The following is a 14,024-nucleotide window of genomic DNA, read 5'->3' as shown; positions in this document are numbered from 1 at the left end:
GTTATGAACGAATTCTCAGTGAGTGTGGATGTTCCAAAAGCTGCCCCCGTGTGGCTGCTGTGGCCCAAGATGTGGCGGGGTTATGTCTCCAGAACTCCTGGGATTGCTGCTGCCGCCACAGCCCTGACGGATCCGCTGCTGGACCCCTGTCTCCATAGGCGGGGCCCTGCCCTGGGGGGTTGCCTTGGCAGCTGCCCGGAGCCACTGCAGCTGCTGGTGTCTTCCCCTGCCCCCCGGGACGCGGCAGCCCCACCGGCCGGCTCTGTTGGGCCGGCCCTGTTGCTGTTGGCGGGAGCCGTGGCTGGACAGGGGGAAGTGCTGAGCGTGGTTCTGCGGGGCTTTGGAGGGGGCAATGGGAGGTGCCTGGGCACTCAGAGACAGGCAATCCCCGTCCCTGGGGGGCTGGGATGGTTATCCTGCATTTCTGAATCAGCATGTTAAAAGCCAGTTGATTGTCCTGGTTGTAATCGGAGCTCACCTAGCCCTGCCCCCCCCCACGCTGCCTACTCGAGGAAGGCATATGCAAATAAGACAAACACACAGCACGCTGGGAGAGAGTTCTTTGGAGAGGAAAGGCACCCCAAGATAGAAGTCTGGACATGGTGAAAGAGCCAGGCGATGCTCTCGCTGAGGAGGAGGTGGACGCACCCCCTGACCTGGTTTGAGAACTCGCCATGATCTATTAAGAGTCTGATGGGCTTGGGGACTGGGCCAGCTCGAGTGAAAGAGACAGAGAAACTGTTGAGGTTTTTCATGGGAGTAAAGTGCTGATATTTTCTGCTACTTTGCGTTTCAGCAATCAGACCTGCACTGCTCTGCTTCCTCAAAGTTGACCAGAGAATGCATCTAGCTGTTCCCATGGGAACAAGGATTCGGTGCCTACTGCGTACGAACTGGGACATTTCCTGCTCCGCTGGATTACTACAGCAGTGTGAAAAGCTCTGTCGAGATCTACCTCCCAGCTATTAAAAGTGATCCCACCTGATCACTTTAATAAAGACCTGAATATTGATAAAGGCATTAGCCATGTTCATTTCATGGAGCATCTCCTCCCCTCCTTCTTCACTGACCTTGGTGTCTCCATGTTGTTTCCTTCACATGTTCTCACCTCCTCCTCTTCTCTAGCTGGAATGCAAACTGCGCCACTACTTTGATTTTTTCTTAAATATCTTATCACAGAGGCGTTACCATCATTTCTAATTGGCCCAGCCTTGACCAGTGGCATGTCCATCTTCAGAGCCAACAGGGATTGGCTCTGCCAGACATAGTGGAGGCTTCTAGCAGCTTTTCACAGAAGCCACCTCTGTGGCCCCTCTGCTACCAAAACTCAGGCTGTGCAAAACCAACCCATCTGGACAGAAGTTTGTTCTCTAGACATGGTTGGTTGTTAGCAATGCTTTATAACCTCTGAAGATAAGCCACAATGAGAAGACAGTCTTTGTGTATACAAAAAATTTCTGAAATTGCCCTAAATAATAAAGAAAAGAGAATAACCAAGATGGGTGTCAGAAATAAATTATTATATACCACATATGCACCAAGGAATCTGAAAAAAAAAAAAAAAGGCTTTATCTATTTATATTGCTCTGTGCTTTCATCACAGTTGACTGTCAGGCTCTACTTTGGGGCTTTAGGCTAGGCAGGAGCCATTTATTACTATAGCTGTAGGAGAGAAGGCAGATGGACAGAGCTTTGGTTCAGTTCTCTATCCATACTGGCTTAAAACAGGAGTGCTAGGGTATATCACATTGACAGCAGATATAAACAGCTTTGTGAAGGAGCCTTGATATGGCAGAGCAGCACTGACAGAGTAGGAAACTGTCACAGCAGTTGTACCCCTCTTCTGATAACTCAGAACCTCTGTGCTGTCTCTGGAACTTCTCATTCTGTCACCCTCTTGCTTGTGACACTGCTATATCTGTTGTCAGCTTTTAGACCTAGTGAGTACTGCTGTCACACAATTACTTTTTGTGATCAAAGCCAATTTCTTCTGCTGTGTTTGCTTGGTTGATGCATTTTTTCCAAATTTTCTATTAGTTATTTACATAATAAATAGATTATACATGCATTTGAAACCACAAGTTCTATGCTTTTAAGCCCATCTAAATAACTTTATAATTATCTAGGGGAGAAGGCATTCACACTGCTTAGGTTGCTTATGGAGAGACAAAGAAAGTGAAATAAAAATCTGAGAATGTCAACTCTGAGAACCAGAGGGACACTGAACATATCACCACAGAAAATGAATAGGTACTAGAAAGGGTTGTTTCTCTGTAAAACTGTTTTAACTGTACTATTAAGTCCTTTCCACATTAATTTGATCTATGAGTGGCTACTATTGTAACTAATCATTTGGCTTGAAAAATCTGTGTGATTTGATCCCTGTCTGCTGAAACTCAGCTCTGAACAGGTCTATATCACTGGACTGAAGAGGTAGTAAAATAGCATTAAGGCGGTTTTTTGGCTTTTATGGAAATAACATAAATGAATAGAAACTGACCATAATGTATATCTAGATGTTAAGATTAATCAGTGTTTTTAATTACACTTAATGAAACACAACTTTCTCATACACTGTTTCAAAGTTGTTAGTGAAAACTCCTTTGTTAAATGATGCTTTGAGCAAGAAAAGTATAGTACAACAAGCCTACACAAGCCGCAAAACAGTGATCAGTTTCAAAATACAGTCTAACACAATTCTGTAATGATATGGTTAATGGATCCTTTGTGGTGCATCACAAATTAAAAAGATAGCAATTTAGATATGAAAAAACGATAAAAAGTAAAAATGAAATTAAGAATTAAACATGACCTGGAGTGAGAATTTCAAGAATTATTTTCTATCATCATCTACTCAAAACTGGAATTGAAGTTGTTTTGACTCTAGGGACAATCATGAGAAACTGTTTTGACTTAAATGAAATAATTTTACCTAAAACAAGTTGGCTGTGTTTTATTAAAATAAAATTTATTAAAATAAAATTTTCTTCAGAATTCTTAGTGTTACAAACGAGGCCAGGACTCAGATGGATAAAAAAACCCTCCTCGTTTATTTAAAAACAACCACCAAAGACGGGAGCCCAGACTCCACGCAACAAGCCAGAAAAAATCTGCAGTGTAACAACTATGTACACTGGGTGCTCTTTTGCATATGTTGTGTCCACAGGAGAACACTGGCAGAGTCCCAATGCCCCCTTTTAACTGTTCGTGCTCTTCTCTGATTGGGGCGCTCAGGATCCTCTCTCTGGCTAGTTTACTAGGGGTTGATTGGTTCATAACAAGAGTCATCCTGAGCCAATCATTCTGCCAGGGTGTTGAGTGATTGGTCTGTTGTTTCCACCAATCCAGGCTCGTGGTTTGGATGCTGCCTGCATCTGTTGAGGTGTTTTCCACCTTCACACTCCCAGCGTTTGCAGAAACATTAACTTACATCCCCAAGCATATAAGCTTTAGAATCATTACTTACATATTTGTAACATTCGGCCCACAACCCCCAGAAACCTTCATCTACCTAAACTTACACAATTGGAAAAGAAACATTTTGCTTATTACACACTTGAACTCATACATTTGGAAACATTTACACTGAACTCAAACATTCATTGAACTCTCGTAATTTGAAACATTTGTCTACTTCTAACATATTTAACTTATACTTTTCAGAAACATCAGAAACATTTTCTTACTTGTAACATTAGGGAGGAAGTGCTTGCCCCTCTTTGTACCTTCATGGCAAAGTAACTCACGTTCTTTTTCAGTTAATGGACCTTGTTTATATTCTACCTACATGCTGTTTTGCTTTTTGGGTTTAATGTTAAAGTGAGCGAATCACATAAAACCTCTAGTGGGAAATCCTGTCAGCTTGCAGACAATACATACCAAATGAGAAAATCATATGCTAGATCTACCGACAGGCTGATTGCCTGAGAAGTGCCTGTCTTTATATTTGCTCTTATTTATTGAAAAAAGGGGTATATAGAGAGCAAAAAGGACTCATAATTTTTAAACATATGTAGGGATCATGTCTTCAGCTGATACTTGCTTTTGGACCAATATTCCAGCAGTTATGAAGCTGACTACTAATGTTGAAGCATAGAAACAATGAGCAATTTGTTCCTAAAATACTGTGATTAAAAAAACACCCCCAAACAAATCCCAAACAAATTACTGCCTATGCATTCAATAATGAATCTGTCATCATCTACCAAGCTAGAGAGGCAAAAGCCCAGTTAGAACTCAAACAGGCAACTTCTGTGAAGGACAGTAAAAAATATTTATATAAATACATTAATGGCAGAAGGAAGGGCAAGGACAACCTCCATTCTCTATTAGATGTGTGAGGGAATTTTGTAACTAAAGATGAAGTAAAGGCAGAGGTACTGAACACCTTCTTTGCCTCAGTTTTCAACAAAAAGACAGGATGTCCTCAGGACAACTGGCCTCCTGGGCTGGTAGGTGGTGTCAGGGAGCAGAATAGCCCCCCTATTATCCAGGAGGAAGCAGTCAGAGACCTGCTGAGCCACTTAGATGCTCACAAATCTATGGAACCAGATGGAATCCATCCTAGGGTGATGAGGGAGCGGGCAGATGAGCTTGCAAAGCCACTCTCCATCATTTACCATCAGTCCTGGCTCAGTGGGGAGGTCCTAGATGACTGAAAGCTGGCCAATGTAACACCTATCCACAAGAAGGGCCAAAAGGAGGATCCAGGAAACTACAGGCCAGTCAGCCTGACCTCAGTACCTGGCAAAGTTATGGAGCAGATCATCTTGAGTGCCCTCACATGGCAACTACAGGATGGCCAGGGAATCAGACCCAGCCAGCATGGGTTTATGAAGTGTGGGTCATGCTTGACCAACCTGATCTCCTTTTATGACCAGATGACTGCCTGTGGATGTAGGTAAGGTTGTGGATATTGTCTACCTGGACTTCAGCAAAGCCTTTCACACCATCTCCCATAGCATACTCCTGGCAAAGGTGGAAGACCATGGTTTAGGCAGGGGTATCTTTCACTGGGTTAAGAACAGACTGGATGGCCAGGCCCAGAGACTGGTGGTGAACAGTGCTGCATCCAGCTGGCAGCCAGTAACTAGTGGGGTCAGTGCTGGGCCCAGTCCTGTTTAATATCTTCACTGATGATCTGGAAGAGAGGATTTAGTCCACTAACAGTAACTTTGCAGATGACACCAAGCTGGGAGCATGTGTCAGTCTGTTGGGGGACAGGAGGACTCTGCAAAGGGACCTGGGTAGGCTGGATAGATGGGCTGAGTCCAATAACATGAAGTTTAACAAGTCCATATGCTGAGTCCTGCACTTTAGCCACAGCAACCCCCTGCAGTGGTACAGGCTGGGCAGTGCCCAGGTGGAAAGGGACCTGGGGATACTGGTCGACAGCTGACTGAACAGGATGCAGCAGTATGCCCATGTGGCCAAGAAGACCAATGGCATCTTGGCCTGTATCAGGAATATTGTGGTCAGCAGGACCAGGGAAGTAATTTGTCGTTATGATTTTTGGACAGCATGGAAAAAATGACATGTCTCTCAATATGATGATAAAATGAGAGCAATCCTTATTCTTCTACATTGTCTTTTATAGAGTAGTTTGGCACAATTCATATGATCGGTCTTTAGGGTCTACACCCTTTTGTAAATACCTTTCACTTCCCAAGGATTGTTATGATTCCTTCTTTATTTTTACCAGGCCACTTTCTCAGGTCTGTGTGAAGGTATTATGTGAAAGATTTCACACAGAGACTGCTGCTGCCTGATGCCTAAATTCAGACCATTTGTCAGCATTTATAGTCATTCTTCCCCTGTACTTGGCACTGGTGAGGCCGCACCTTGAGTACTGTGTCCAGTTCTGGGCTCCTCAGTTTAGGAAAGATGCTGAGATTTTTGAATGCACCCAGAGGAGAGCAATAAGGCTGGTGAACAGCTTGGAACACAAGCCCTGTGAGGAACTGAGGGAGCTGGGATGGTTTAGCCTGGAGCAAAGGAGACTCAGAGGTGACCTTATCACTCTCTACAACTTCCTGAAAGATAGTTGTAGTCAGGGGGGATTGGTCTCTTCTCCCAGGCAACAGCTGGAGAACAAGTAGACAGTCTTAAGCTGCACCAAGGGAAGTTTAGGTTAGATGCCAAAAAAAAATTCCTCACTGAAAGAGTTCACACTGGAGTCATCTGCCCAGGGAGATGGTGGAGTCACTGTCCCTGGACATGTTTAAAAAAAGACTAGATATAGCACTTAGTGGTTGATGAGGAGGTGTTAGGTCATAGATTGGACTAGATGATTTTAAAGGTCTTCTCCAACCTAGTTCATTCTGTGATTCTGTGATCACCAAAAGCTCTTTGGAGACAGGCTTGTGACTGTATGTGAAGCTCAAGGAGATGAGTTGCACCAAGCACTGGGCTTTCTCCTACTTGGTACTTAATCCATGACAGAATTCATTCTGTTCTAGTCAAAGCATGTCAACAAGATGCATGTTTTATTTAGAAAACACAGGACATTTTCAGTAGCAAACATTTAGACATCTCTAGGATGATGTGGCAGCTGAAGGAATTTGAGCCATCTGAGACTAAAATTCAAAATAATCAAACCCCAGGGCATTTGCATAAATATCTCCCTTATTTTCTTTCTACCTTCCATTACCTACCTACTTGTTTCTTAAGCTTCAGAATGTTGTTTTTTTCAAAATTTCAACTCAAATAGTAAAAAATGTCATTTCATAATGTGGGTTGTGTTAAATTGAGTGTAATAGATGGGCTCAGAACACCCAAAATCATTAACATTTCATGGATTTATAAACCCCTGAATAGTTAAATGTGGTTCAGAATTTTGCAGATCAAGACTTCAGCCTATTCAGGCCCATAACAGTGTCATCAGTGTCATTACAAAACCTGTCTTTGGAAAAATCCTTCTTACTAATTTGTCAGTCTTTTAAGAGTAGTCTCTGACTTTTCTTGAAGTGAAAAATTAGGCATAGTGGGAAGAATGTAAGGTAAATGATGATACTCCAAAGTGTTTTCACCGCCTAATTTCAGCTTCTTTATAACAAATCTTCAGATTTTCTTGACTGGTTTCCACTCATACATGTGGTTTCATCAATTAAAACAGAGTACAGCATGTAATTTCGTTAGAAATTTCAAACTGGAAAACTTGCAACTGCTTTGTTCTTATTCTAATATACAGTTCAAAAATCCTTTTTGTTCAAAACAGGCTGGTGAAAGCAGAAGCTATTGAAGACCATACATAAGTTTAAGAGGGCCTGATAAAATAACTAGAGCTTAATTTTAAGCAGTCTAGAGTACAACCTTTTTCTTTTATGAAGACAAAGAAATAATTCACACTGAAAAAGATTTGCTACTATACCTAGAGAGGCAAAATCATCCTGGAAAATACCCTAGTGGTGTTAGCAGGTAGCCTAGCTCAAAGATGCTACTTTTTGTAGAAACAAAAAGTATGTATGTCCAAAATTTGTATTCCAGCAAGGGATGACTGAGTAAACAATCAAATAATTCTGCCAGTAAAACGTTAAGATACAGACACTCTAAAAATAACTTTTAGTGTGATGGCAACCAAACAAGAAAAACAGATAAATAAAATTTTTCTTAGAACAACTTATTCCAGCATCCTGTTAATCTACACCCAGACAAAGTTATACTGCTCTCCAATATTTATGACAAGTTTCTTTTTCTGGAGTAAATACATATCAGGGACGTTTCAGTTATGAAGTTATGAAGTCAGAAGCCTATAGTCAGAATTACCGTTATACATAAACTATTATACATGTTTACTGTCTCCTGTATTTGAGTCAGGAACTGCGACAACTGATTAAAATAATCTGACATGAATTTTAACTCTTATCACTTTGTCTAGGCTTAGATTGTTGACATAAATGTTTTAGCAGTTGAGAGAGCTTTTCATGTTTTAGTTTAGGAATATGAGAAGGCATGCAGAATTGAAAATTTGAACATTTCCTGATACACGTAGCTTTGGACAAGCCACATGCTCCATATTCATGTAAGGAAAAAAAAAAAAAAACAAAAACCAAAAATCTGCAAATGATGATAGAAACCTGAAAACCCCTGTTTTAATGGGCTATTTTGCACAAAATAGGACTTTGGTATTTGGAACAGATATCAAGATGGATAAAGCATTCCAAATACTGAAAATCACTATCCTTTATGGATATTAACATTTTACAGCTTTTTAAATATGGTAAATTTGACACTGTGTGTGGGAGTTACAAGTATTTTTTTATGAGTGATGAGTGATTAGTATTTAACAGAAGCAAACACCTTCAGGATATTAATTGTGGCAGTGTGCAAATTAGGTTTATTAGGTTTATCATATTATTCCTTTGTTCTCTCTCGCACGTGCGTGCACCTGTCGTTATGTAACAGTCCGTTACCTGTCATTCATGATGCCCACGGTTTTTTGTACTCCTCCCCGCTTCCCCGGTTGGTAAAGTTAAATTTCCCGTGTGCTTAACAGTCCCAGGGATCCCCTTCATTGGTTGTTGTACCCTCACCCCTCCCTCTCACCTATCTGGATAAAATCCAGCACAAACTGCTTTCGCGCGCAGTCGCGGCGCAGCCGGAACGCGTGTATACTTACAATAAAACCGCTGCTATTCACTGCCTCCTTCCTCTTGCCTCTGTCCGAGTCATTTTACCACCGCTGCTGAGAGGATCTCTCAGGAACAAGAACCCCGTAGGAATCAGTATCGTTCACACAGCATACAAACTGATCCTTCAAGCGATATTCACAGTGCCTGGGCTGGCTGGAATAGAGACGCTGAGGTCTCAAAACGTGGCACAGTGACAATTAATTATTCTAATTTTACTTATTCCATTGCAGTTTGATTAGGCAGTAGTGAGAAACACACAATTCAAATCAGTTTCATGTTTCCAGCACACACAAATTATTTTCTTACATAAGCAGAATATTTTTCATGAAAATGGTTGAGGGTAGGTTGAATTTTTTTTTTTTTTTTTTTTTAATCTGGTTCCAAATTAGTATAGCTGTAGATTTTTTTGTCTTGGAAAATTCTGATATTTCCCCTGCAAGTCTCATCTACTTCAAATGCCAATGTTTTATAAAAATTCTAAAGGAAATAGGTTTTTCTATTTGCTGTGAAGATTTTTGGTTGCAATACTTTTGCACTGAAACATCTATGATCCTCTACTCACTTTGTTCCTTTCTTTATTTGTTCTATTTCTCATTTCCTTTAGTTTTCAGATTTATGATCAATACTTTTATAGTCAACTTGTGCTTTCTGTCGTCCTTCTTCCACTTCAGATATTTTGTGCTCATTTTAGTGCAAGAAGGGTGAATGAAGGTTACACATAAAATCCCCAAAGCCTTCACGATCACCAAAATGCCCAGGGTCCCAGATATCATACAGCTTCAACCTGAGGCAAATTAATTTATATGAATCCCTACTGGAAGCCTTCCTGATAGACATCTGTAGCAGTGCCTGTTGTGCACAGGTATCACCAATACTACTAGATTATTTTTCATTTACTGAGTTGTCTGTGGTAAACTCACTGAGGTCCATTTGCTGTCCAGAGTGCTAGCAGCTACAGTTGAAATCAATGGCCACTTTGCTCTACATAGTTTCAGCTCAGAGGAAATAAACTCTCAGAAGGCTAGGGGACTGCACTGGCAGTCACACTTGGAAGAGGCACAAAAATCACAATGCATTTCAGCACCACAAAACTCTGTCAGAAGTTGCAGTAAGAATCTGCATTAGCAAAGCTCACCCCTTCAATATGAGCACAACAATGCAGTGAAAATAGAAAGTTTCAATTGCTTTTTAAAGCTACTTCCCAAGCCCCCAAAGCATACCAGAAACTTTTGGAGAAATGTCCAGAATTGTAGTGTTATTCAATTCATTCAATTTAATAGGGCAATTCATTCAGTAAAATTACCTCAACAGGTAATTTCCTGCTGCCCCCAAAATAGTATTTATATAAGCTAGAAACACAGTTAACTATGTTATTTAAAAAGATCAACAAGAACACAATGGTGTTTGTCTCTTTTATTATGAAAGATACAAAAACAGAGTGTAGTGAAGCTATCATTAGAAACATGAACTTTTTTTGAACCAATTGTCTATTTACATATATAAAATTCCCCAAGTGGAATAATACCAAATGTGAGACACATCAGAATACACAATATATACAAGTTCAGAGATTTAATATCTCTGTTACTCCATACATGATGGCTACACAAAAAGTCAATTCCTACCTGTTTTCCGCAAGTATTTTGAATTAAATTTATGAGACAACCCAAGCAAAATAAAGCAGAATCTGGGGAATATTCTACTATATGAATGGTTACTTTATAAAAATAGTACAAAATAATAGAGCCAGATTTTCAAGTCACGCTGAATATTCTGTCAAATAGTCCATACTCCAAATGGATGTAGGTTAAAGAATGAAAAGAGTTACTGATTTTTGTCATCAAACCAGAAATACCTCAGGAGTTCAAGATGCACTTGTTTTCAGATCACTAATCAGCTACTAGGAAAAGCAAGTACTTTTGTTTATTTTTAAGAAATCCTTCCTTCAAACAGAAAAGCCAAATAAAATACTTGACCTTGCTTTGCATGATCAGACATTCTGATTAACAACATGAAATACAAAGATGACACACCACTTTGTATGGTTTTTAACTGGAAGCCACCACAGCTTAATTGGTAAGGCACTTCTTTCTTTATATCAGTCCACTTCCTTACATTTTAGTTTAGCTCCATTTCACACAGAGAAGTGATTTCAGCTATGCCATCTGTGACAGCATAAGGGATGTTGTTAAGAACTTTTGCTCTCCAAGCATGGATGGTCTCAACAATACCTTCTGGATTGCTTGAACCCAAGTCACATAGTGAATATACAGCTGCCAGCTGCACACCCCAGGGAACACCTGCAAAAAGTTAATGAAAATCAGCTTATAGAAACTTTAATAAGCAAGAATGCTTTGGGGAATCTTGAATCTATAGAAACTATTATTCAAGAACTGAAAATAAAACACATCAACAGTTGTGATGCCTAACACTGTAACACAGAAAGAGGACAACCTGCACACAAATTCTGTAACATCTCATTTTATAATAGCACTTCACAATTTTCTCAATTTAGTAACTTTTCAGTATTCAAAGGGCATACAAGAGTTGACAATCTAGTGACTTTAGTTAAGCATAATAAGACTTAAGAAAACAGTAAGGTTTACACTGAGTTTGAAACACAGACATACACTGTACACCATACACCATCCAGTTAGAAGAATTTGAGATTGCAAGGAAGAGAAGTTACACAGGTGGTTCAAAACAGCTCCCTAACATTAACAAATGCTTCACTGCAAAAAGTACTTAACATACAGAGTAATTTAGCAATATAGATCTCTGCTGCTGCCTTGTTTTGTCTCATCAATATCTTGAACTGTCTTTCTCCCAATACAATGGTTTTGTTAGTAGTAAGCTTCACCATAAATTGCTCAGGTAAAAAATGAGCTGTTACTGCTCAAATTACAATTACCCTTCAAGTAATCTTAACTTGTTCACCCTTTAAGTGATCGCTAATACAGCTGATAGGCTCTTACATTAAACACTCAATTCCAAGATGTCTGAAACCATCTCAGAATTATTCTCTGTCTCAAACTGAAGGTAATACTGTTAATAACTCATTAACTTTGTAAAAGAAAGGGACTCAAACCGAAAACTGTTTGACCTGTTATGTGCTAACGTAAACTGCAAAAGCAGGCTGTTTTGCTACATGTGCCTTAATTTATATTCTGGCATTGCAAAACTTCACATTGTGGATGCTACACTTAAGTTTCTATAAAAAAAACATTACCTTCCTCTTTTGCATGCTGCACAAACAGTCCAATTACTGAACTAATATTCTTCACGGCAGCAAGATAGCCTTCCTTCAAACCTATTTGTCCTAATCGACCTGAAAGAAAAAAAGAGTTACTACATATCTGACTGTTTAGAGAGTCAACTTCCCAGCTTTTATATTTCCCAACTGTCTGCTCAAGTATCAACAGAAAATACAAATTTTACCTACAAAAAACGTGATTTGTGTTACCACGTTGTCTTGGGAAGAATAGCTGTCCCATTCTTTGTGTAGCTAAAGAGCTAAAGACTCAAGGTATTTTTCATCAGATTGATTCAACCTCCAATAGGTTTACAATTTTAAGTGTAAAACTCAGAAGGAGTGCATTTTTTGTTTAATAAACAATATAATATAGCCTACATACTGAAAATATTTATTGAAACTCAAACTATATATATTTACATCAAATGCCACCTAGATCCCCCCCAAAATAATCTAACCTAAATTTATTATGGTATTAAGTTGCATAAACCCCCATATTTTATACTGCTGGAAACCACATGACATGAAGCTATGTCATGGGAGGTTTAGGTCAGGTATTAGGAAAAGATTCTTTGTGCAGAGGGTGGTTAGGCACTGGAACAGGCTCCTCAAGGATCTGGTCACACCACCAGTCCTGTCTGAGTTCAAGATGCATTAGGCACATGGTATGATTCCTGGGGCTGGCCTGTGCAGGGTAGAAGTTGGACTTCAACGATCCTAGTGGGTCCTTTCCAACTCAGGATTTCTATGATTCTGTAAGTGGCTACAGATGATTTCATTTTAACTAAATAAAACATGTGGTATTTGTTATCATGAATCAATAGAACATCTCTCAAAACTGAAGTACCTGCTTTCCACAGGCTGATAAACAGAAAATATCTGCATAAAGATCCAATAAAATTCAAAAATACTTCAACTTCCTTTCCAGACCGGCCTGACACTTTCATAAGGACGTATTTACGCAAAGTAGAAATTCAACCAAGAATTTTGATTACTTACCAATTAGTCTGAGTGTCAATGCTATAACACTGTCACGAACAGATTGAGCAGTTTCATGCCCCTTTCTCTTCTTTATCCAGTTATCCATAGAAGGCCAAAGCACTTTGCTGTGAAAGAAAAATTAATTTGAAAACCTCATACTGCATGAAGGGGTGGTTAGAGTATTCATACAATAATGAAGGCAAATAACTCTTTTGTTTATTACTAACTTTAGGTAGACTGACTTCACAGATGTATATGAAATTGTGTTGCTTTCAAATGCCATGCTGATATATTCTGTAAGTTTCTTGTAAGACTGAAAATTCAGTTTGTATGTTACAAGTAGGATGTGATGGTTGTTTTAAAACCTAAAAGGACCCAAAGTAAGACTGTCTTAATCCTTAAAATTATGCTAATAGACCTACTTACCTATTACCAGCACAACTCACAACCACCTTGGTATGGCTTTAATTAAAACTACATACGTTTCACTGAAGCTAGTATGTATTAACTTTAAAAATATTTCACCAAAAATAACTTCTTTCAGATAGTAAATCTGAAAGTATGGAACTTGTATAGAAGGCAATGATGACTATAAGTATCACTTAATATGTTATGTCAAAGATAAACAAATGTCTACTAAGTCATGTAACCTCTATACAGAAAATCAAGGCTGTCAGATGAGTGTAGGTATTAAAATGAAGTCTTTCAAACAATGTTAGGTATGGTAGCAGTCCATATCCAGGATTATAGCTTCAAAGAAAATTTAAGACATTGAATCTATGTATTATAATTATTTTAGAATTAAAATCAGACTTAAATCAAGATAATACACTAATGATATGGATATATTTCACTTTCAGCAATGAAGCAGTGTTATTTTCCTATAAGGAATTCCACTCTCATTTTCCACTGTGGGGAGAGGGGAATTCAACAAGTAAGTTCAGAAGAAAGCAATCACTTTGTTTTACTGACAGACAATCTCAAAATCTTATATAGCTATTTTGAAAACAATTCTTTAATAGAACAGTTCTAACAGGGTCCATTTCTTAGGACAATACCATAAAATCCTACATTTCCTCATCACTCCTTCTATCTTAAAATAATGCACACATACACAGTAGTCTAGGTCTCATCAGGTTGAAATATCCTCATTTCTAAAT

General features: G+C 39.1%; 1 protein-coding gene across 2 annotated transcripts in view; it reads right to left on the bottom strand.

Annotated features, from left to right (window-relative positions):
* Nucleotides 1–10,010: 10,010 nt before the first annotated feature.
* ICE1 (interactor of little elongation complex ELL subunit 1) overlaps nt 10,011–14,024 on the bottom strand; it is a 39,525-nt gene continuing 35,511 nt past the window's right edge. For both annotated transcript variants that reach the window (XM_063404458.1, XM_063404467.1), the window contains 3 exons: nt 12,883–12,989; nt 11,860–11,958; nt 10,011–10,930 (listed from right to left, as the gene is read on the bottom strand). In XM_063404458.1, coding sequence (XP_063260528.1) covers nt 10,749–10,930; nt 11,860–11,958; nt 12,883–12,989 — 388 coding nt within the window. In that variant the 3' untranslated portion in view covers nt 10,011–10,748. The remainder of the gene's footprint in view (nt 10,931–11,859; nt 11,959–12,882; nt 12,990–14,024) is intronic.

Source organism: Prinia subflava, chromosome 1 (genome assembly GCF_021018805.1).
Source record: "Prinia subflava isolate CZ2003 ecotype Zambia chromosome 1, Cam_Psub_1.2, whole genome shotgun sequence".
NCBI classification, from domain to species: Eukaryota; Metazoa; Chordata; class Aves; order Passeriformes; family Cisticolidae; genus Prinia; species Prinia subflava.
This window is presented reverse-complemented; position numbering and strand designations above follow the sequence as displayed.